This window comes from Episyrphus balteatus, chromosome 3 (assembly GCF_945859705.1).
Source record: "Episyrphus balteatus chromosome 3, idEpiBalt1.1, whole genome shotgun sequence".
Taxonomy (NCBI): Eukaryota; Metazoa; Arthropoda; class Insecta; order Diptera; family Syrphidae; genus Episyrphus; species Episyrphus balteatus.
Genome location: NC_079136.1, coordinates 118,861,135 through 118,885,518, shown reverse-complemented (window position 1 = coordinate 118,885,518; position 24,384 = coordinate 118,861,135). Strand labels below are relative to the sequence as shown.

The window sequence follows — 24,384 nt, the reverse complement described above, 5'->3', positions numbered from 1 at the left end:
ACAAAGTAGAACCTGCGAGATTTCAATTTATAGAAGCTGTTGTGCTAGTTGGGATTTCAGCTATTTCAAGAGATAAACTTGTTGAAGAACGGTTTAAACATGTTCAACAAATTAATAACAAATCGCCAAAATCTCAATTCGTTTTCTATACGACTATAGTAACCGTGCTTTTTTCGGATATTTTCTACCAAGTACTTTTTAATACTTCAGAGGGCATTCAAAAACCTTTTCTTTTTTGTGGAAGAAAAGAAGTTGTGTGCTTAGATGATATAATATATGGAGTGCTTGTGCTGTTAGTTTCGTGAAGCTTTTATAGAGGGCTCTAGTTTCTTTAAGTTTTTCGATGAGTGCATGCCTCCATTTTATTTTCATTTGATGGCTGTCATCAACTAGCGTGTTTATTTACAGCTGCGGAACCGGACTCACACTGAAAAACGAAGGCAGCGACCCCTATCCATACATATGGCGTTACAATGTATTAGGTATAGGAACAAGCACTCCATATATTATATCCTGTAAGGTTGTGTGCCACCAAGAAGTGGTCTATGTTCTCAATTTTTTTCGCACAATGTACAACGCCCTCTACATTCTGAAGTTTCAAACAAATTTCATCAAACATCCCTGTCAGCCTGAATTTAAAAAATTCACCACACTACAAAAAACCAAAAACAAAAATGCAAAAAAAACCGCCATTTCTCAACAAAAATTTTGACAGTTGAAATGAGAAACAAAAAAATAAACGAAAAGAAACACAAACACACACAATAAAAAGTGAACGGAGGATAATCTCGTCTTGTGTGTGGGCTCTGCAGCTTGTGTGTTGCGTTTTTATATCGAAAAAAAAAAAAAAAAATCAGTTATCCCCTTCGTCTTGTCTACATTATTTTTAATGTCGAATCCAATTATAAAATAAAAATTTAATGGAATTACGGCAAAATATCTAAAAACTTTTTCATTTCCATCACAAAAACAAATACATTCCAATCAAACAAATACAACATAACTAAACTCTATATAAAATGGCTCGTGAAAATCCAGACACACAAGGAGCCACCCAATCTCAGGCATCCAACTTGTGGACTCAACTCGAATCGCAACCCATCGAGAATGTAGTTTGGGGCAGACTTTATGGCAAAAATATCAAAGTTAAAACTTTGGGTACGAGAGTTAAACATAAAATCCTTATAACAAATTCGTCTCCTCCTTATGTTGGTAAAAAGTCGTTGTTTTTCTTGTCTTCCTCATGGTTTTGTCCTTTTTTTTTTGTTGCGATTTGTAGAAGAAAAAATGATCTATATTTGATATTGTTCTTTTGTTTGCCATATTCCTTAGATTTGTGTCATGAAAAATTCGCAGCTGGTCGCGGAGAAGGCAACGATTTGGCTTTGACGCTCAAAGAACTACCTGAAAAGATGTTATGTCGCATATCGAAAGTTCATTTTCAAATTAGACGCGAGAATTGTGATCTCTCGAAGCCAGTTTATATTCAGGTAAGCAAATTTGAAGATTCTTTTGTTTCTTTTTTGTTTGTTTTTTTTTGTTGGTCTTTTTAATTGGGAACTTGAATTCAAAACAAAATAAACACAACCATGTGATTGGAATTCATGATATTGAACTCTGGGGATAAGAAAAGATACCATTGAATTATGATGAGTGTGAATGTAGATAATGAGAGTATAGGGATTAGGGACAAGGGAAAGGGCAGGTGTGTGTTTTGTTTGACTCAATGAAAAAGGAGAATGAACGGAAAGGAGGGATTATTTGTCTATTTTTAATGATTTATTATAGATGAATGCGTAATATGAGACCAAAATTAAGTCAGGTAGTTTGGAAAGAAACATATGAGTTAGGCTTTTGGAACAATAGTCAAGGATAGCAAAAGAACGATATACATATACATTTTCTAAGTCAGGGGGTATTCACTTTAGTTAGTTTTTATCATTTCAGCAATTTTGCGATGGTAAACAAAACACATTCAGTATCTAAAAATAAATGTATCGTTGGAAACGATGTAGGATTTAAAAGTGCGATAAGGCAGTGATACTTTTTTTTTTGTGTCGTTTACGATTTGTTGGGTCCCTTTTCGTTTCTCTAATGACTTGCGTATGTCTATAAACTTAAATGCTAAGAAGGCAATATGTCTTTATAGATAAGCTTTTTGTTTATTTTTGTTTTATTCCTTGAGACTGAATAGAATCTGAAGCTATTATAATTTTTGATTGGTCTTCTAAAAATCAGTTGTAGATGAAAAATGAAATGGATTTTTTAAAATGCGATTTGAATACAAAAAAAAAGTTGTAAGCTTTTTCGTACCACTTAGCGGCGCACAGTGTGCAATTTTACATATTATCAAATGGAACTTTATTAAAATTTCGAGTCTTCCATCTTATAATGGTGCTTAGAACTTCGCTCAAAATTCTATTTATTCGTTAAGGATTTTTGTGAATAGCTGCGGCCCCCATACAATATTTTTTTTTTTTGTTCAGGGTCATAGGGCAAAAATGTATTTTCGATGTTTTTTTTTAAATCGTAAATCACATTTTTGTGAATCGCAAATCGCAAAACTTTTTTATATTCTTCATGATAATATAAGAGCGGTATTCATAGTCGTTACTCAAGTTAAGATTTTTCTCAACTTGAGCATTGACTTGAGAAAATATTTTTCTCAATCAAACTCACAAAAAAATTGACTAATTTACGTAAACTCTCATCTAAAAATGTATTTTTTTTTAATAATTCGGTATCGATTTGATTTTGTGTTTGACGCGATTTAACAGTATTTAACATTAAAGGAAAAAAATGATAGCGAATATTTAAAAAAATATTTATTTTAGATGACAGTTTAATCAAATCAGTCAAATTTCATTGTGAGTTTGATTGAGAAAAATATTTTCTCAAGTCAACGATCAAGTTGAGAAAAATCTTAACTCGAGTAACGACTATGAATTTCACCCTAAATAAAATTTGTCGATATCTCGCTTCGTTTTCGAGATGTAGATAGTTTTAAGAAACGACTCCCAAAATCATTGGTTCGATGTCGGCTCTTCCCCATCTATTATACGGTGTAACACTCAAAATATACGCGGGCGGAGACCTATCAGGTTTTGTAGAGCTAGTCGCACTGAATACGAAACGGTATTTGAAAATCCCCTAACACCCCCAAAATCTGAAGTTACGGGCAAAAAACGGTTTTTTGGACCTTCACCCATTGAAAAAATTCTAGCTTCGACAATTTTTTACACATTTTCGATTTTTTTACAGTTTCTGATAGAAGATAAATATACCTTTTCAACAATGTATAAAACATGTAACTCGGTTAAACCACTTAGAATTTATAAGCTGTCGAAGTTCAAAAATTCCATTTTTTTCGTCATTTGCCCAACTTCGGCATCAATTTAAAGTATATGTTTTCAAAACAACATGCTATTTAAAAAATATATTCATAAACAATATCTATTTCCCAATCAATCGAGGTATTTTTTATGAAAATCACTCCAAAATTGGCTGAGAAAAAAATTTTTTTCGATTTCAACCCAGATACAGAAATTCGAACTTTTAGGTATAGAACAAAAATGTTGTTTCGGCACGTAGTAGGATAACCTGGGCGCCAGGATTTGATAACGGGTTTTTGTAGAGTAGCTCAATACAAACATTTTTTTTCTTTGGAAGGGGGGTCTATCTCCCCCCGTTTAGGTGGGAGGGGCAGTTTTCTAAAAAAAAATTACCAAAATAAAAAAAAAATTATTAAAAAACAACGGCAACATTTACAGTAATAAATGATACCATTTCCGAAAGGAAAAATTGTACATTTGATTCTAATTCATCAATATAATATAACCAATAGTTTTTGAAATAATCGATTTCAAAGTTAAAAATAGGCGAAAAAAAATTTTTTAAAACTCATTTAATACTATTTTTGTCCAGACTGTGAATTTTAATAAAAAAATTTTAACACACAAAACTGCCTCAATTGATTCCTTATCGAACAGTGAAAACTATATGTTTCTATGTCTTCTAGTTTTCGAGAAAATTGAAAAATAAAAACAAATAAAAACAAAAAATATTTTGAAAAAAGAAAAATCTGATAAAATAATTTTTCAATTTTCTCAAAAACTAGAAGACATAGAAACATATAGTTTTCACTGTTCGATAAGGAATCAATTGAGGCAGTTTTCTGTGTAAGTAATTTGTTTACTAAAATTCACAGTCTGGACAAAAATAGTATTAAATGAGTTTTTAAAAAAATTTGTTCGCCTATTTTTAACTTTGAAATCGATTATTTCAAAAAAAATTTTATATTATATTGATTTAAAAATAAGAATCAAATGTACAATTTTTCCTTTCGGAAATGGTATCATTTATTACTGTAAGTGTTGCCGTTGTTTTTTAATAATTTAGGATTTGATAAAAATCCGTTATCAAATCCTGGCGCCCAGGTTATCCTACTACGTGCCGAAACAACATTTTTGTTCTATACCTAAAAGTTCGAATTTCTGTATCTGGGTTGAAATCGAAAAAAATTTTTTCTCAGCCAATTTTGGAGTGATTTTCATAAAAAATACCTCGATTGATTGGGAAATAGATATTGTTTATGAATATATTTTTTAAATAGCATGTTGTTTTGAAAACATATACTTTAAATTGATGCCGAAGTTGGGCAAATAACGAAAAAAATGGAATTTTTGAACTTTGACAGCTTATAAATTCTAAGTGGTTTAACCGAATTACATGTTTTATACATTGTTGTAAAGGTATATTTATCTTCTATCAGAAACTGTAAAAAAATCGAAAATGGGTAAAAAATTGTCGAAGCTAGAATTTTTTCAATGGGTGAAGGTCCAAAAAACCGTTTTTTGCCCGTAACTTCAGATTTTGGGGGTGTTAGGGGATTTTCAAATACCGTTTCGTAATCAGTGCGATTAGCTCTACAAAACCTGATAGGTCTCCGCCCGCGTATATTTTGAAACCTCATTTTTGTAACACCGTGTTATTGTACATACAAATGTATGTACTCGGATACCACATATCGTCCCGTTTCTGCTTGAATCTCGTAAGTACATTTTTTTAAAAGATTTTATTTTATGTCAAACATTGCTCTAAAACTTACAGAAAGAATAGGTACAAAGGTTTAATTGTAGAATCAACTCAATCAATATGTCTAAATCAAAACCTGATTTCCCTTTGTTCAATTCATGTTTTAAATTTTGAGAAAAATGTATATTTATTTTAAGAACTGAACAAAATTTGCTTTGTAGATACGTGGTTCAGGCAGAAACGAGACGATATATAATTTATAATTAGATATACATATATTTGAAAATCAATAAAGCACTTGTAGAAATACATACATATTTAACATAATTAAACTGGTTTTCATAACAAAAATTAAGTGTACTTGGAACCACGAATTTAATTCCGCCAGATTGGCAAAATTGCACACTGTGCGGCGAGGAAAATGATAAATAATCCAAAGTCTTCTAGAGCCAATAGATTTTTAAATCTTCAGCAAGTTCATGACGTTCACTGATTGCATCAAGTTCATTTTTACTTATTACTTGGTAAAATTAATAATTTACCAAATAATCTATAAAAAATGAAAAAAATTCTTAAAAACATGATTTTTGCTATATTTCCACAAATTTCGAACCAATTTGAACAATTTTTTTCTACTAAATGTTAAGCTCATATAAGAGGTTATTCAAAAAATAAGATGTTAGGGTGTAGAAGATATGGACCGATTTTGATCATTTCTTAAGCCCTTCTTAGTCTTCACTATTCACAATTTTTCCGCTCTATTACGATTTAAAATTTGAAAAAAAAAAGTATTTCGGCCCACTCTGGTATAGAGCTACAAAACTTGAATTTATCTCGGACCTGTAGTAAACTTGAAAATTATAATTTTTATTTCAGAACATGAAGCTTCACAGAATTAGTAGTTTGAAAATATTCATTTCAATTCAATTTTTATTATCATTATTATTATTTATTAACAAGAAATTACAAATTTAATGTTAAAAAAGAAGAAAGAGCACTAGCTACAGGAGCTTTCCACTCGAAAGTAATAGATATACTATAAAATTATATTGTTAGTATGAAGTAAAAGGCTTTACCTACCATTTACGAGACAAATTCAAAATTGGAGCTATTTGAGAAGGATTTTTTCCTTGACTGTGAAGATCAATTCTTCTTTTTTAACGCACTTTAAAGTCCCATTCATATGGAGACACAAACTGCGTCTGCGATTTACGAACGTTCGATGAATTTGACATTTCATTCATATATGTTAAAGTGTGTTTACATTCGAGCGAACTATTTGTTCGCAGCTTTGTGAAATGCGTTTTGTATCTGTGGACTGCTTATTTACATTTAAATGTTCGCAGGTAGCAGTTGTTGGTTGCATAGAAAATATTAAAATCTGTGTTTTTATGTAGTTTTATCTAGTTTTAAGCAACATTTTATATTTAAATATGTAAATATGATCACTTATTCACTTTTTTAAACAATTCAAATAAGAATAAGTTGATATTTGCTTTACAAAAAGCTTTAAAAGAATTATTCGCAGACGCAGGTCGCAGCTCATATGAATGGCACTTAATGAACTTTTATGCGCATTTTTTGAAAAACACTAGTTAATTAAATATGTAGTAGCCATAAAAGAAATGCATTTTCTTATAAAATTTTTGAACGCCGAAAAATGGTTCGAACTCAACTAATCACGCCACAGCTAATCATGGAACCAGTAATCATGGACAATAAAGCAAAGGACAGATGAACTGTGAACATTTATCAAAAAATGAAACAATTTTTAAGAAAAATAAAAATGAAAACCGTCAGAAAATGCCCCTTACTAAAAGGAAAGTATTCATATAAATTGAAATAAAAATAAATTTGTTACAATCGAAACTTATGACCTGTCTCTTGATGGGATGTCCACGATGAGTTGTCATATAATGATAATGTGCTGTGATACGTTGGGTTTATTCGTAAAAAAATATGTGCTATTTCTGTCCACTAGGAAGATAGTCTTGAAATATACAAGTGCAAATATATATCGATCCCTTTATATAAAAATAAACTCAAAGAAAAAGAAAAAAAACTATAAAAAGCATTACACATCTCTCCATATCCATATTTGTATATAGTTAGAGTGGTCATTGGGAGGTATAGATTTCTTTTTAGAAAAACCATGTTGTTCATGAGATGTTATTAGTCCTAGGTACTTATAACTGTCCATAATCTCTTGCGGACTAAGATCAATAGGTTCAGAATCAGATAAAGTGTTAATAATTTTGGTAAAGTGAGAATTCCCCAATAAAATACTTCGAAACAAATGATGCTATATCGATTTCCCAAATCCTGAAAACATCCATCTAGTCAAACCTACTCTTTGATAGCTAAGCTCTATATTTGTTAGGAAGTCCTTAAATCATCGATTCCTCTTCTATTGAGACCAGTGCCCATATGAGTTTATGTTGGCTTATTATTTCTAGTGGAAATCGTCAGTAAAATTAAAGTTTCATTTAAAAAAAAATCATTATTATAATTTATCTACAGGATTTTTCCCGTAACGGGACTTTCGTTAATGGTGAACTGATTGGAACACATAAGTGTAGAATCCTTCAGAATGATGATGTTATTGCCTTATCACATCCAAATTGCCAAGGTAAGTTTATTTTGATTGTACCCTCGTAGACCCTTTATTCATTATCATCATCTTTTCTTTTTTTTTTACTTTGATAGCATTTGTGTTTAAAGACTCTAATTTAAATGAAGGTCAAGATCTGCCCAAAGAAATCACATCTTCTTACTATGTAAGTAAAAAACTAGGCTTTGGTGCGTGTGGAATTGTAAGACTTGTGTACGATCGTCGTACATGCATTAAATATGCCATGAAACATGTTATGAAAAACATGTTAGCTGAAAGCACCAAAGTCAATAATCTCAACGATCCCGAAAGGGTTATGAATGAAGCTAAGATCATGAAAGCATTGGAACATGTATGTATTTTATTTTGTAATCAGTCTTTTTTATGTTTAATTTTGATTTTTGTTTATCATAGCCTTGCGTTATAAAAATGCATGACATTGTAGACAAACCCGATTCGGTTTACATGGTTTTAGAATTTATGAAAGGTGGTGATCTACTCAAGAGAATTACAACAAAGAAACGACTAAACGATCATATCTCAAAGCTATTCTTTTATCAAATGTGCCACGCAGTCAAGTATTTGCATGACAAAGGCATCACTCACCGTGATCTCAAGCCAGACAATGTGTTGCTAGAGTCCGCCGACGAAGAAACTCTTTTAAAAGTTTCTGACTTTGGTCTCAGCAAGTTCGTTCAGAAGAACTCTGTTATGAGGACTTTATGCGGTACTCCACAGTATGTTGCTCCGGAAGTATTACTCACTCAGGGACGTGGTGCTTATACCAAAAAAGTTGATATTTGGAGTTTGGGCGTTGTGCTTTTCACATGGTGAGTGTATTATTTGTTAAACCGAGTTTTCTTTTTCTTATGCTTGTTTTTTTTTTATTTTATTTTACTTCAGCTTAAGTGGTACACTTCCATTCCATGATGATTATGGTTCTCCAGCTATTGATCAAATAAAAAAGGGAAAATTTAAATTCAGTCATCCAGCTTGGAAGACCGTCCCCCAACGTGCCAAATCACTCATCACAGACATGCTGACAGTTGATCCTAATACTCGACCTTCAATTGATTATGTTTTAAACCATAGTTGGCTGCGAGATCAAGTTGTCATCTCTAAAGCTAAGGTTTTAATGAAGGTCGATAAAGTGGCTGAAATGTCGGATGATGAGAATTTCTTGGAACCACCACAAAAACGTGCTAGACGATAAATCTGTTATAATAAGAAGTTTATTTTTCAATTTTTTTATCTGTCGTTGTTTGTAGCCTTGTGAAGCATCCCGATTTTGTACAAAAAAAAAACAATCATTTATAAAAATATCCTTTGTTACTGTTTTATATTTTTTAACTAAAATAAATTAGCAGTAAGCAATGGATAGGAGTTGTAATTAGAGTGCCATTAAAAACAAAGCAGAAAAGAATTTTTTCTTATATTCTGCTGCCTTAAAAATTAGAAAACAAAACGAGAACAATCTATAAACTCGTATATATCTAAAATGAATGTGATTTTTTTATGTAAATTCATAGGTTATAATTTATAATCTTTTTTTTTTTTTGTTATTTGTATTTTGATGGCCTTTGAAGTATTGAGAAGAAAAAGAAGAAAACAAAACAAAATGTCTCGTTAATGCATATTGCATTGTATCTTATTAATAATTGATTTTGTGTTGATCAATTCAACTTTTATTTTTATAATAAAAAAAAAACGTTTTTTCGTAATAAAATAATAATAATATATACTCATATTTTTGTATTGTTTATTTTTATAATTTGTCCTATCTTCTATGTTAAATCTTCAGATTCCATCCAAATTAAAGGGAAGACAATTACTTCAAAAGTGGTGAAAGACCATATAATCTCAACATTTGGTAATTTGTTCGTCTCTTATCATTCAGGGTTTCGATTAAATGGAGTTTTTTTTTAATTTCAAAAAGCCCCTGCTTTGCACATCTAATTTGCATCATCGGACCATAATTCACACTTGTTGTTTTTCGTTTAGTTCGACGGAACGACATAACACCCAAGTTTTACTTGAGATATGGATACTATACTGCCCATAATCTCGTAAAGGCCCTAACTACAAAATTTTCGATTTAGATTTTTTTGGATATTTGGAGTTAGGGCATTGTCTCTGATTTATCCTCATTTATTATTTTAGCCTAGGTCTTCAAATACGTCAGAAAATTCAAAATGTACTTTTGATTTTCTTCATTTTTATATGCAAATTGCGATATTAGATTTACTGTTTCCCTCTATAACTCAGAAGTAAGAAAAATGTAGTTAGGGCCTTTACGAGATTATGGGCAGTATAGGCCAAGTTAAGGACTCGTAAGAAAATCGACCCTATGTAGATAAAAATAGGGCATGACATGATATATGATTTCGTGCTGTCGTTTTAACAAATCGTATATAGTTTTATTTCTTACTATCATAAAAATTCGATATTTCTGATGCATCTTCACCCAGGCCTATAACAATATCTTCGCTAAAATTATCCCAACTGCCTTCAAATGATAAATAACACTGGTCAACAAGGTTTTTGCCACAAAAACCAAAATATACTTTTCTATATGTTTTTGATGTGCTGAACTCGAATCTGAAGTCAGAATGAAGTTTTTTAGCATTTTATAACGGTAATATCTCAAAAACGGAGGCCAATCAAATTTTTCTGACTTCAGATCGAGTTCAGCACATCAAAAACCTCTAGAAAAGTATATCTTGGTTCTTGTGGCAAAAAAAAAGCTCAATTTTGTTGACCAGTGTAATTAAATAATTGTATGCTTTTTTGTATTGCCCGCGGATATGGAGTGATGCCAGCCCGGGAGACTTGCCTCAGCTTTCTGAGGCTAAGCCAGCGAGTCTTACAGACGGATCAATTAGTTAAAACTGTTCTTTATTATTTTATCATAAATGCTTCCTTCCAGTAAGCGATTGAGTTTTTTTTTTATTTTTGATCAATTTTCCATGGGACCTTTGATTTGAAACGGCCCATAATCGATGTTTTTCAATAGAAGTAAAATGTTACACATATCCACATACGCCACAATTGCCGTTTACGTTCAAACTCCAAAAGTTATAGATAAAGCTCATTGCGATTTTATAAGGTTTACATATTAAATGAAGCGTAAGCTGAAATTTCAAGCTCTTAAAAAGGATCGTTTTACGGTAAGGTACTTTTTAAAAGTGTTAAACTTCGGTTATCAATTCGATTTCTTGGTTGTACTTTACTTCAATCTTGTTATAATTAACTTTTTTCAAATTAACGCATCTTAGTATGTTTTGTTTGATACTAAATTGTAGTTCTTTTTCAAATGAACAATTTATTCTCAATATATTATAAAAATATATTAACAAAATAAAAGTAATCGTTCATGTTAACAAACTACATATTATAAATTTACTTCATCATTCGCAATTCAATGCCATTTCTAACCAAAGTTTGAGCATGTTGCTCCGCTTGAATAATATCCCTTTGTAAATTCAAAAGAGCCGGATAGAGAAGTTTCTTTTCAAAGCGATTAATGCTCTTCGGTGGTCCGTAAACCGTTTCAATACCATGTTGATCTAAATCAACCATCGAAATTAAATACCTAGCTGGTGCTTCATTGGGAGCAGCAACAAAAGCCGTTTCTACAACATCACGTTCCCCATTGAGTGCTCTCACTATTGATTCTATAAACTGACTTATAGCATAACCAGTTGCAAATTCGGCTGCATTTGCTTGTTTCTTTTTGACTAGAAAACGATTATGAAGTCGTTCAGAGTCGATGACAGAAAGTTCTTCAGGATGCTCTTCTTCAGAGACAGCAGCTTGAGAAAATATCGGAGCAATGGTGTCAGCTAGGAATAAATGTTTTTATTTTTAAACTCTATAAGGAATATTATTGCTTTACCAGTTGTTCCTCCGGTCAATGGTATGAACACATCAACCGGTTCAATATTTAAAGCTTCTGCATATACAACACCAGCCTGCATCAGGTCCATTGCTGTGATTCCTAGAATCTTATGCGAATGTTGATAGCCCTGCAGAGTGAACAATTCATTAATACCAGGAATTATTGAATTTAAAGGATTTGTTGAAATCGCTAGAATGGCTTCGGGACATATTTCCATGCAACAGCGAGCAATGTTGGCAACAAGTGGAAAATTCATTTCAAATGTATCAGGAACAAAGGTTTTGTTTGGATTTGGCTTTGATCTGGCCACAACAGCAACTATATCTGAGTCCTAATAAAAATTAATGAAATTTACTTTACTTAACTCTATTCAACTATATAAATCGAAGGCAGAAAGAAATAAACCTTTAAAGATTGTCTCAATTTCAATGGTCCAACATGTTCTTCTAGTGAATTGGGTGTATTTATCAAACGTAATTGATCGGCAATTTGTTTGATTTCTGTTGATGTATCGAAGAGACTCAAATGAATGTCAAATGGAGAGATTTTCAAACAATACGATATTATACGTCCAAGATTTCCAGCTGCCCCACATATGGTAATTTTACATTTGCGAGAATTTGTTGCTATTAATGAGAAGTTTCGAACACATTTTCGAATCAAACTGTTCATTATTTACGAGTAATGATTGGTTTTTCTAAATGAAGTTTATTTTTGATTTTTTTGAATATTTTTTTTTTTCAAAGTAAGCAAATTTAAAGTTAAATAAAACAGAGTGAAGTGAAAAATAAACTTTTAAAAGATTGAGAGGAGCTTAGATGAAAAAAGATCCTCAAACCCATTTCAAAGGGCACTCGAACCAACGATTCAAATAGACAATCTCATTTCAAAGCTCTTTTTGAATGGATGCTTCTGACATCGAATCTCACGAAAAACACGGCTATTATTTATCTTTTACAAAAACAAGTTCATCTTTTGCATATTTATTTTATTGATTACAATATTTAAAACCACACAAAAATTTAATTTATATTTTTATGATGTTGCATCGAAAATTTCTATTCAATTTTTCGATTATTTGTTTAAAGAAAAAAATTACATGAATAATTAAAAAAAAAAAAAACGAAAATTTAAATGGAAATTCATAAAATGCAACAAGCTTAAAATCTAACTTGAATTTTTTAATGTGATATTATAAAGGTTTTAAGGATACGATTTTATTATAATTTTAACTATTCCAACCCCAATTTAAGTAGGAGTTAGAAAAATTACAATTTTGTTGTTGTTTTTCTTATAAGTTTTTTTTTTCAATTACAACCTCTACACTTTGCACTAAAATAATGTATCATTTTCCTTTATTATTTCACCTAGATTACAATATTTTTATTTTTACTTTTTTTTGTTTTAATTTAAGTTATTTTCCGTGAATAATTGTTTGTTTGTTTTTGTTCTAAACAGTTCTAAATATGTATTTTTTCAAGTCTAAAAGTTGTAATTTTAATAAATTCCAAATTTACTTGATATTAGACGAGTAAGTAAGTTAAGTTAGTTTTTGTTTGCAGTTCTAAAAAGACGACAACAAATAGGTATACAAACAAAATAAATTATTTTTTTTCGAGTTTAAAACAATAAGTTGGAAAACTTCATTAGCTCTATGCAAAGTATAGCTTGTACAATTTTTAACATTTACCCATAGACTGCAACTACGGATGTTAGTTTTTTGTTTTTTTCTTTCAAATGAATTTCCTTTTGTTTGTCTTTTTTTTTTCTTTATATTATTTCTATTATTGTAATTGTTAATTTAAAACTAGTTACATAAATAACTAACAATTTAAAATATAAATCCCTTAATACCGTTTTTTTTTTTTTTAATATTATTAATTTACGTGTATTTTTTTATTTACTTTTTATTTGTGTAAATTTTTTCGACATTTTTTAATTTACTTACATTTAATTTAATGCAAATGGATGATTATAGAAGAAAAGATTTTTATTTTGTTTTTATATGTGAAAGCCTCTAAGTTAGAAGAATGGATATCGATATTATTTTTTTTTTCTTGTTTTATTATTTTTAAAACACACACATTAAATATTATATTTTATACCAGTTATTTATGTATTTAGTTGAAATTCCATTATTGATTATTGTTATTATTATTTTTTTAATTTTATTTATAGTTTAATGAAACTCTGAGACATTTTTTTTTGTTTATATGCATTTATATACATAAGTAGGTATAAGATTCTGTTTCTTCTAAATTTTGCCATGAGTTATAAAAATATATGGTATTCAAAATATATAGATTGGTATAAATCTTGGAATAAATTTTGTTTCCCAATATTTGTGTATGCAGCTTGACTTGTACTGGGGTTCCGGCACGTAACTTGATACAATCGAGTGAAGCCGATAAAATCGAGTATTGGCATCTAATTTGGTTCAATAGAATATGATCGATCGAAAATGATCGATTGATCCAAAATAGGTTCTGCCACTGCTCGATGGTATCGAGTTAACTCGACGGTACAAAGTTACGTACTAGCACCCCTGAATAAAAGTTAATAAATCTTATACCAATAAATAATGGTCATGGTCAAAAAATTAAAATTTTATCTTTCAAAAATGTTTAACACAAAATTTAGAATTCTAAAAATCTAAAAATATCGATCAATAATTATATGTGAAAAATTACAATAAACTTAAGGTCATAATATTTTTAAAAAAATGGTATAAATTCAAAGAAAATAAAATTTAAACAAAACAATATATGTAATTCTCATCTGTGTTAAGGTGTACAAAATTAAAAAAAAGAAACTCATGGCAAAAGTTTGATTTGTTAATTATAATTTGCAAAAAGCAAGAAATAATATATATTTTAAAATCATCTCAGATTTCCATTGCGGACATAAAGAAAATTAAATATTTTTTCAAAAAGAAAACAAACAAAAAGAAACTTAAACAAAAAAAAATATTCAAAAAGTTTTTTGTATTTTTTTTTTTTTCATCTTTCCAAACATGCCATTGATAATAATTGTGTTCATGTTGGAAAGAAGGCCCAATTTTTTTTTTGTTTTTAGCAATTAAATTTTTCATTCTTGTTTTTTTTTTTTTTGTTTAAGGTTGTTTATATTGGCCATTTACTATTTTTTTTTGGCTGCCAATCGCTTCTAATTAAAAGATTTTAATTCATTTTTTAGTCATGATTTTCAAATACTCCAAAGCATTTTGAGCTGCATGACGTTGAGCATCGTTAAGAGTAGCCCCCGAACCATGACAAACAGCCACTGGTAAAGTGGATAGTTGTACCAAACACTGACATTGATTTGATATTGTTTTTTCTTCGATATCAACATAAGTGACTTCAAATTGATTTTCTTGGGCAATTTCAGCCAGGAGTTGAATATGATTGAGAGAAGGAGCCTTGAGGCAAGTTTTCTGAAAGAAAAAAAAATTACAGAATATAAAAGTAAATAATATGGTATAAGTATGAGATTGAACATGAACTATTTCCAACAACATAATATCAGACTATCAGCCCTATTCTGCCATACTATTCACTGGGATTATCTAAATCACTTGATTTATTTCTTCAATTTGATTTTGCAATTTTTTTTTTAACTTCCAAATTTAAACGTTGCCACAGTTTGTAGTTTTCATCAGATGGCAGAATAACGCAGTCTTTACAAGATACTGCCCAAGTTTGAGTTTTAATGGGAAGAATTTGTTTGGCAACTCCTAAAATATAACGACTACTTTTACTGTACCTTATCCCAAATAAAATGTTACGACATTTTGAATTTTTATGATATCTTACGACAAGAACAAATACATATTAGCTTTCAGTGGTCAAATGATGATACATATAAAATTCTCCTATATTTTTAGAACAAAAAGAAATGGAAATATTAAACCATTTCAAGAAACAAATTCGATGAAAAACGTAAAAATACATTTTTGTGTGAAAAAGCAAATTATAAAAAAAATAAACTTTTTACTTAGAATTCTTGCTTTTCAGTAAATGTAAACTTATTAATTTTTTTGGTACACATAGCTACCAGTGATAAATCAACAGTACTAACAATTATTTTTTATTTTACTTTTTTTTCATTTACTCTTTGAATATTTTTTTTCAGCCTATTTAGGATTTTTGGGGCATATTTCGGATTTTTGAAGATATATTTTGGATTTTTAATGGCGTACTTAGTCATTTTGAGCGCATATTTAATGCGCAAATTTTGTGTTTTATAGGGCATACAAATCCGGGTACAGTTATAACGTATTGATTGATCAATAAAGATGGAGTTTACAAAAAAAAATCCGAAAAAAGACAATCTTGGCTCTTCAACATCTTCTTTGTACCTGCCCTGCTGTTCCAATAAAAGAAAACTCCACCTAGGAAGATTCTTATATGAATTGATCTAAAAAAAAGCATTTGTTTATACTTGTTGAAAAAATAAAGAATTTTTCTACCAATCAAATTTCCACCACACAATTTCCAGAAAATTAAGGATTGACTATCATGTTTTGAAGTTTGATGAATTTGAAAATTGAACAAAGAAGAAATCCAAATTGGGCAAACGCATTCAGCAATGAGTCTGGCACCAATTGAATGTTGAATGAAATTAATAACCATCTTCGCTTCATTGAAAAATCATTTATAAAGCAAAATAACGACTATTTTACATTTAACAACTCTCAGGCAAAATTCTGAATTTGTTATTATTATTATTATTTAAAAATATAAGGTATTCAAAATAAAAGGTCTCACTCCTACTGTGTAGTGGAATACATTTAAATGGTGTAATTCCATTTAAATGTATTTTATAGCTTTTTAAGTAGTATGTTAGTTGGTTAGATTTTTTCTACGGTAACAGAAATTGTACAGTTAATGGTTAAATGTTATTTCACTAGAAAAATGTCAACAGTACAGATTTTTTTTTTTTTTTTTGAGACAAAAACTATCTATTGGGACGGAAACATTTTTACTTGCCATTGGATGTTTTCATCAATCTTGACTTGATTGATTTTTAAATTAAGGTTTTATTCAAGATATTATTGTTGTATGCGTGTACTATCAGCGATAATACTTAAGACTTTTGTCTTACTTTTGACTTTTGAATTACAGAACCTATAAGAGTTGAAAATGTTTTTATACATTCTGACACATAATTTTTTTTTTTGATTGGGAATTGAATTAAATCTTAAGATACTTTTATGCCGAGTTATTAAAGATTTTTCTTGCACAATGATTTGCTTCTGATCTATCTGACTATAAAAAAAACAACAGGCTAGCATTGATGTTCGTTTAAATCCCTCTTTATTAACTATTAAACTCACCTGCAATTTAGTTAATTTCTCTCCGGCTGCATTTTTCAATGATTTATGGAATTGAGATACCTTATGACTATGTTGAATCGTTATTGTGGGCACTTGCATATCTTTCAAATCACCATAATAATTTGAAAAATTGCGATTCTAAAAAAAAAAACAAACACACAAATTACAGTTTTTTTTTTCAAATAATAAAATAATAATATCAATAATAAAGATAGAGAAGGTAAAATTATTTACAAAGAATTTGTGTGCCTGTTGTGTTTTTTCTTCTTCTTCTAAATTTTTATTTTGCAAAAAATTGCGAAATCAAAAACGCCCACATTAACGAAGCAAACAAAAATATATAAACTAAACGTATTTATGTCATCAATTAAATCAGACTCAAATCTTCCTACACACACCCTCTCTTCTAACCAAACAGGCAAACAAAAACCTTATGAGTAACAATATTTTTATTACCAAAAAAAATATTAAAAACTCACCTCATCATCTAATCCGGTCCGGAATGCGTCATTTACTTGAGCATTGTCAAGGGGATTCTCCTGCAGACGTTGCCACATTTTGCTTGCGGCAAAACGTTTAGCAATCTTCTTACTCTTGCCCTTTCCCATTTCTCTGAAATTGAGAATGGTGCAAGCAATGGTAAAGAGACGCTCATGTGGCAAGCCAACTTCCATTTCAGTCTCGTAAGTTGGTGGTGGCCAACGACGTGACATGCACATCTCTTGCAACCATCCAATTGGATTGCCCATTACTTTCTCAGAATATCCTCCTTTAGTGCTAATAAAAAAAACAGTGAATTTAAACAACTTTTGTGAAAATATTAGAAGAGTACTAAAGTCCAAAAAATGGCAATATTAGGGAACCCGGCCGAACAGCTCTGATTTTGACGATCTTGTTTTTTTTTCAAACGTCGGTAATTAAAAATACTTTAAAGTATATTGATTAAAAATTGCGTTTGTTGCCGTTTTGATTTTTTTAAATTTAATTCAAAAATTTTGTTTAAATTTCATACATTTACTAATGCCAAAAGATTGTCTGGCAATTAAAGGAAAACAACTATATGGGAGTGAAGGACAATCTTCCATCAAAAATTCTCACAAATTGACTTCAAACACAAAAAAAATATTCGAACACACCTACAATATTTAAATATATATTTTTAAAAACCAAGAAGCTTATTCATATTTGTAAAATTAAAGTTAAGTAAATTGAATGAAGGGTTTTTGAAAAAATGGTAATTTAACTCAGATTTTTGAAAAAAAAAAAAAATTATTGAAAAAATTTTAACATGTCGTTTTTAAATTTTTTTCGTAACATAAAATGCATTTATTTTTCCATTTTTTTTTTTTGCCACATTTGTTATGATTTAAAATTATAAAAGGAAATGACAATATGTATTACAGTTTATGAAAAAAAATTAAAAAGTATTTCATTTTTGAAGAACTTTTTTTAATAGAAGTTTTGAAACTTATTTTTTTTTTTCAAGTTCTTATTTGCCCAAAGTCTTTGAGAAAATCAATTACAGTTGAAACTCGATTAACCGTGATGGTCGAGACCGAGCTCATTACGGATAATCGAAAATCCTGAATAATAGAACTTTCTTTTCCCAAACAAAAATTAATATTTATCTAAGTTTTTATTAAAAAATGTAATAAAAAAAAAACGAAATCAAACATAAGATACGCGAAAAAAGCAGAGTATACGTTAACGTATTTCAATGCGAAAATTCAAAAATTCCAATGAAATTGAGGTAATTTAATTTTTTTTTTTCAAAACTGTAATAAATATTTTCTTTTCCTCTTGGGAATTCATCTGATAATATTTATGGGCAATTTTTTTCAAAATAAATTCATATTTTAATATGAAAAAGTTTGAAAAAAGTCATTTACAAATTTTTAATAACGGTTTTTTTTCCAAAATTCTGAATTGAGGACCATTCTTTCAAAAACTCTTGATTAATTTTAATAGATTTTATTTTACAGATACAGATATTACAGATAGAATAGAGATTCTGGCTTTTTAAAAACGTGTATGTAAATATTGTAGGTGTTGCCGTTGTGTTCAAAATATTTTTTTTTTTTTTTTGTATTTGAAGTCAGTTTGTGAGAAAATTGCATTTATCGCTTAAACGATGGAAGATTGTCTTTTACTTCCATATATTTTTTTTCTAGAGAATCTTTTGGTATTTATTTTATGAAATTTAAGCAAACAAAAAAATGGCTTTGTTCAAAAAAAAAATTAATTTTAAAAAACATTGTGGCAACATCGGCAATTTTTAACCAATAGACTTTAAAGAAGTGATGGGAACTATCGAATGATTTGATAATAAGTGAATGATTTGAACTATCGAATAGTTCATTCATTCATTCATTTATTCATTCGAATAAAAACTATCGAATAAAACTATCGAACAAAAACTATCGAATAAACTATCAAATAAACTATCGCATAAAAACTATCGAATAAACTATCGAATAAAAAAACTATTTGAATGAAAAAACTATCGTTTAAGAAAACTATTCGAATGAAGAAACTATCGTATAAGAAAACTATTCGAATGAAGAAACTATCGTTTAAACTATTCGAATGAGAAAACTATCGAATGAAAAAAACTATTCGAATGAAAAACTATCGAATAAAAAACTATCGAATGAAAAAACTATTCGAATGAAAATAGTAACTAGATGAATGAATGATTTAAAACTATCAAATGAATGAATATTTTACAACTATCGATAGTTTGATAGTATTTATTCTATAGTTCCCATCACTATTTTAAAGTATTTTTAATTACCGACGTTTGAAAAAAAGATAATCAAAATCATTATTAGGGTTCCCTAATAATTTGCTTTAGTTACTCCTAAAGTCAAGATAAAACTTACTCTCCACCACCGCCTCCACAATTCGAATTGGCATCGACATCATTTGCCTGACTCTCTGGCAACTGAACTCCAGTCAGTTTGTCAATCAAAGCACGCGCTGCCGAGTGCTTGGCTTCCTTCTTAGAGCGTCCTGCGCCCATAGCAGTAAAGGGAACATCCTTGTCATTAAAAGACACTCGATACCTAAAAGTGGGCTCATGAATTGCTCCTTCCATTTGAATCAATTCATAGCTTGGAGTAATTCCACGCCTACTCAACAACTCTTGCAAAATTGACACAGGAGTTTTCATGGCAAGATTATTAGAATCATGGAGTTTTAAAGATTCCTCAATGGACATCTTATCCATGCCCATAATAACCTCTGCGGTTTTATCTTTCTTATTGAACTTTCCCGAACCACCATGACCACCACCATGACTCGATTTGGGTGGTGCTTGGCCACCTTGGATTGGATGCGGAAGAGATTGCTGATGGGAAGCATGTATTTGCTCATTATTGTCACGCGATGACATATCTTTGCCACCAGTGCCAATAATAGGTTGAGGAGCGGTACCATTTTGATTTTGGTAGAGACGACGCGGAGCATAGCCGCTATTAGGTGGTGGATGTTCGCAGTTTGCCATTGCCTTTTTTTTACTTACTGTAGTAATCAAGGACAAGAAAAAAAAGAGGGAGGAGATGATTATAAAATATAGGCAATGCAAGAGAAGAAAAATCAATTGAAGGACTTTAATTGAAAAATCGATTAATTTCAAAAAGACAAAAAAAAATTATATACATATTTTCTCTTCTTGGATTAAAATCATTTGAATAAACTAGATTTCAAACTACTTACGTGATTATAATGAGAATAAATAATTTGTTTTTTTTTTTATTAAATATTGGTTAGACTTTCTTTCAAATTGTTTTTTTCCAACGATGAACAATTTTAATTTGCAACGAAAAAGAAAATTTCCGTAGGAAACCAAACCACAGCGAGTGAAATGCGCTTGGAAATTTAACTTTTCTTTTCGTGTGAGCTTTTTTTTTTATTTGACTTTTGACATGTAAAATAAAAATGTAGTAGATAAAATTTTTTGTTTGACATTTATATGATTTGGGTGGAAACACAGTGTACTTTGTTTTAAAAATTTTAATTTTTTTAAGGTCTAGTACGCAACTACTGAAACCAAACGAAATTTTCCATACAAAAATAGCACAACGAAATTTTAGACAAAAGGTGTGTTTTTTTGTTTATCTATATAGATTTTGTGCAAAAAAACGACATCGAGATTTTTTAAATCAAAACAATTTACGTGTTAAAAACAACAAAAACTTTATCTGTATAGATTTTTGAAAAATCCAGATAATTATCCAGATTTTACTTTCTCTCGATAAAAACAGTAGTGCCAAGTAGGGATGGGCTTAACTGCTACTTTTGGATAACCGTTACTACCTGTTATTGCTACTTTCCAATAACAGGTATAAATACCTGTTACTGAAATAACAGTTAGTAATACAATTTTCACTAAAGAACGAGAGTGCAATCTCATTATTTTGAGAATGATATTTAATAAGAGCAGAAAATTATCTGAAATTGTGGCAATTTAAGTAGTTATAAAATGCGTATCTTATGCAAAATATAACTAAAACCTGAAATTGTTTTTTTTCTGTAATTATATAATGAAACCATTAATTATGGATACCCAAAATTACAGGTATAGAAATATTTCTTACAGTAACAGGTTTTGGGGAAAACGACGAAATTTTGGTATTAATTTTACATTTTCTCATTTTTCGTATGTAAAATTATACCAAAAATAACAGGTATAGAAATATTTCTTACAGTAACAGGTATTGGGGAAAACGACGAAATTTTGGTATTAATTTTACATTTTCTCATTTTTCGTATGTAAAATTATACCAAAAATAACAGGTATAGAAATATTTCTTACAGTAACAGGTATTGGGGAGAACGACGAAATTATTAAAGAGATTTGATTAGTATTATGCTTTAAAAAAGTGATGAATGACTTACATATTTGGTAGAGTCAAGTTTTTTGACTCTTCTCCTCTTCCGACTGTTTACTATTTACTATATCTTCTTGACATCATTTTCAAAGAAACAAGATTATGGCTCTTAGGTTTTCGTTATCAATAAATATGAATCCTAGGGTAAATAAAACATACAAAATGAAAAATTACAACAATCCTGGTTTGTTGTTTAAAGTGCTTATCTTTTTTGAAAAATTTGGCGAAGCTCTTTTAAAAAAGTTCATCTTCTTATTGGTTGCTTAGGTGCTGAATGCTGTTGACAAACGGTAAAATAACGATACTTTTTAATTGCTCTAATTTGACAGAAATAAAGGCGGGATCAACAAAATTGGGCTCTTTTTGAGACTGTCTTTTTCTTTTCTCTTTCTAATTTCTAAGTTGGTGAAAAAAACAAACCAAGATCATAAAATAGCTGCGTTCCTTTGGAAACATTTATTGAACTACTTTTTCAATACAGTAAAAGTATCTGAAAGCAACTTTAAGTACTAGCAGAGAGCAGTTTATTATATAAAGCCTGGTACGCTGCTCGCGCTAAATTTTAGCTCCCATACAAAATATCGAAAATTTTTAGCCGAGATAAAATGGATCCCATACAAGTTATCGATAACTTGTATGGGAATTTTATCTCAGCTAAATTTTAGCGCGAGCAGCGTACCAGGCTTAAGCAGTAAATGCCCACAAAGGAACGCCGGTAAAAATTGAGGAGCGACTTTTCAAAACCGGATACAAACACTTTTTGTCATTTCTGAAATCTGATATATCAAAAAATCGAAAAAAAAAAACTAAATGATAAATTGTGATTTTTCATACGATTTTCAGATTTTGCCTGTCTTTTGTGTTAACTTGGTGATTAAACTAAGCAAAGCATTTGAATGTAAAGAAGAGATCTACATACTTAGTTTTAAAAAAGTGGAAAGTGATTTTATCCCCTTTTGAAGAGTCACTCCTCAATTATGAACTAAATTCTTGATTAAAGCCAAGTACGCAGAACGAACTAAATTTAAGCTAGCATACAAAATTCTCTCCAAAATTAAGCCGCGTTTAAATGTTTTTCAGAATATTAGCAGAGTTGTGTTTGGCTTAAGCTTTAAGCCTAGTACGCAGCTGAAGCGAAACAAAAAATTTTGAAGTCTCCAATCTCAAAAGCGAACACGTTAACGAAAAAATACCATCGGGTAATAGAGCAAATTAAAAATAATAAAAATACAAATAAAAAAATTCAAGAAAAACATCAGAAAATAAGTTTTAGAGCAAAAAAAAAAAATTATTATAAGTTCCTTGATAATTTTGAGTAAAGCCTGGTACGCTGCTCGCGCTAAATTTTAGCTGAGATAAAATTCCCATACAAGTTATCGATAACTTGTATGGGATCCATTTTATCTCGGATAAAATTTTTCGATAATTTGTATGGGAGCTAAAATTTAGCGCGAGCAGCGTACCAGGCTTAAGCAGATAATTTCCGAGTAACAGGTATTATATGAGCATTTGTGTTTTTAACAGATTATTCGCCTGAACTAAAAGTATCAAAGATGAATTTTATCAAAAGAAACAGGTATTATAAATTCCTTGATAATTTTGAGTAAGGAGATCATTTTGATCCGAATAACAGACACTATAGGAGCGTTTGTGTTTTTAACAGATTATTTGCCTGAACTGAAAGTATCAAAGATGAATTTTATCAAAAGTAACAGGTATTATAAATTCCTTGATAATTTTGAGTAAGGAGATCATTTTGATCCGAATAACAGGTATTATAGGAGCGTTTGTGTTTTTAACAGATTATTCGCCTGAACGGAAAGTATCAAAGATGAATTTTATCAAAAGTAACAGGTATTATAAATTCCTTGATAATTTTGAGTAAGGAGATCATTTTGATCCGAATAACAGGTATTATAGGAGCGTTTGTGTTTTTAACAGATTATTCGCCTGAACGGAAAGTATCAAAGATGAATTTTATCAAAAGTAACAGGTATTATAAATTCCTTGATAATTTTGACTAAAGCCTGGTACGCTGCTCGCGCTAAATTTTAGCTCCCATACAAATTATCGAAAATTTTTAGCGGAGATAAAATGGATCCCATACAAGTTATCGATAACTTGTATTGTATCTCAGCTAAAATTTAGCGCGAGCAGCGTACCAGGCTTAAAGCCTGGTACGCTGCTCGCGCTAAATTTTAGCCGAGATAAAATTCTTATACAAGTTATCGATAATTTGTATGGGATCCATTTTATCTCGGCTAAAAATTTTCGATAATTTGTATGGGAGCTAAAATTTAGCGCGAGCAGCGTACCAGGCTTAAGCCTGGTACGCTGCTCGCGCTAAATTTTAGCTGAGATAAAATTCCCATACAAGTTATCGATAACTTGTATGGGATCCATTTTATCTCGGCTAAAAATTTTCGATAATTTGTATGGGAGCTAAAATTTAGCGCGAGCAGCGTACCAGGCTTTAAGCAGATAATTTTGATCCGAGTAACAGGTATTACAGATTATTACCGATAAAATTAATTTTTTGTGTAGGATAAGAGAAAGTTGTTTAGATAATTAGTAGGTATTTGTCATTTTATTAACCTTCTTATTACCGAAAATT

At 30.0% G+C, this 24,384-nt stretch overlaps 3 protein-coding genes across 6 annotated transcripts; 1 reads left to right on the top strand and 2 right to left on the bottom strand.

The window, feature by feature from the left end:
- The first annotated feature begins 785 nt into the window (after positions 1-785).
- LOC129915345 (ovarian-specific serine/threonine-protein kinase Lok) lies at positions 786-9,392 on the top strand. 2 transcript variants are annotated; one of them, XM_055994844.1, is made up of 6 exons: positions 786-1,158; positions 1,333-1,490; positions 7,555-7,663; positions 7,741-7,997; positions 8,060-8,475; positions 8,549-9,392. In XM_055994844.1, the coding sequence occupies exons 1-6, from the start codon at positions 1,020-1,022 to the stop codon at positions 8,856-8,858; spliced, it is 1,389 nt and encodes a 462-aa protein (XP_055850819.1). In that variant the 5' UTR covers positions 786-1,019; the 3' UTR covers positions 8,859-9,392. The 2 variants fall into 2 exon arrangements, with proteins under 2 accessions (XP_055850819.1, XP_055850818.1); XM_055994843.1 differs by having other exon boundaries at positions 819-1,212.
- A 1,555-nt stretch (positions 9,393-10,947) lies between these two features.
- LOC129915346 (malate dehydrogenase, mitochondrial-like) lies at positions 10,948-12,264 on the bottom strand. The gene is made up of 3 exons (XM_055994845.1): positions 11,949-12,264; positions 11,541-11,874; positions 10,948-11,487 (listed from the first exon to the last, which is right to left on the bottom strand). The coding sequence occupies exons 1-3, from the start codon at positions 12,213-12,215 to the stop codon at positions 11,045-11,047; spliced, it is 1,044 nt and encodes a 347-aa protein (XP_055850820.1). The 5' UTR covers positions 12,216-12,264; the 3' UTR covers positions 10,948-11,044.
- Positions 12,265-12,514: 250 nt separating this feature from the next.
- LOC129914803 (interferon-inducible double-stranded RNA-dependent protein kinase activator A homolog) lies at positions 12,515-20,792 on the bottom strand. 3 transcript variants are annotated; one of them, XM_055994204.1, is made up of 5 exons: positions 20,596-20,790; positions 19,761-20,400; positions 17,358-17,655; positions 16,879-17,016; positions 12,515-14,976 (listed from the first exon to the last, which is right to left on the bottom strand). In XM_055994204.1, the coding sequence occupies exons 2-5, from the start codon at positions 20,381-20,383 to the stop codon at positions 14,728-14,730; spliced, it is 1,308 nt and encodes a 435-aa protein (XP_055850179.1). In that variant the 5' UTR covers positions 20,384-20,400; positions 20,596-20,790; the 3' UTR covers positions 12,515-14,727. The 3 variants fall into 3 exon arrangements, with proteins under 3 accessions (XP_055850179.1, XP_055850180.1, XP_055850181.1); XM_055994206.1 differs by lacking the exon at positions 12,515-14,976 and adding an exon at positions 16,538-16,669 and having other exon boundaries at positions 20,596-20,791; XM_055994205.1 differs by lacking the exon at positions 16,879-17,016 and having other exon boundaries at positions 20,596-20,792.
- Between the last annotated feature and the right edge of the window lie 3,592 nt (positions 20,793-24,384).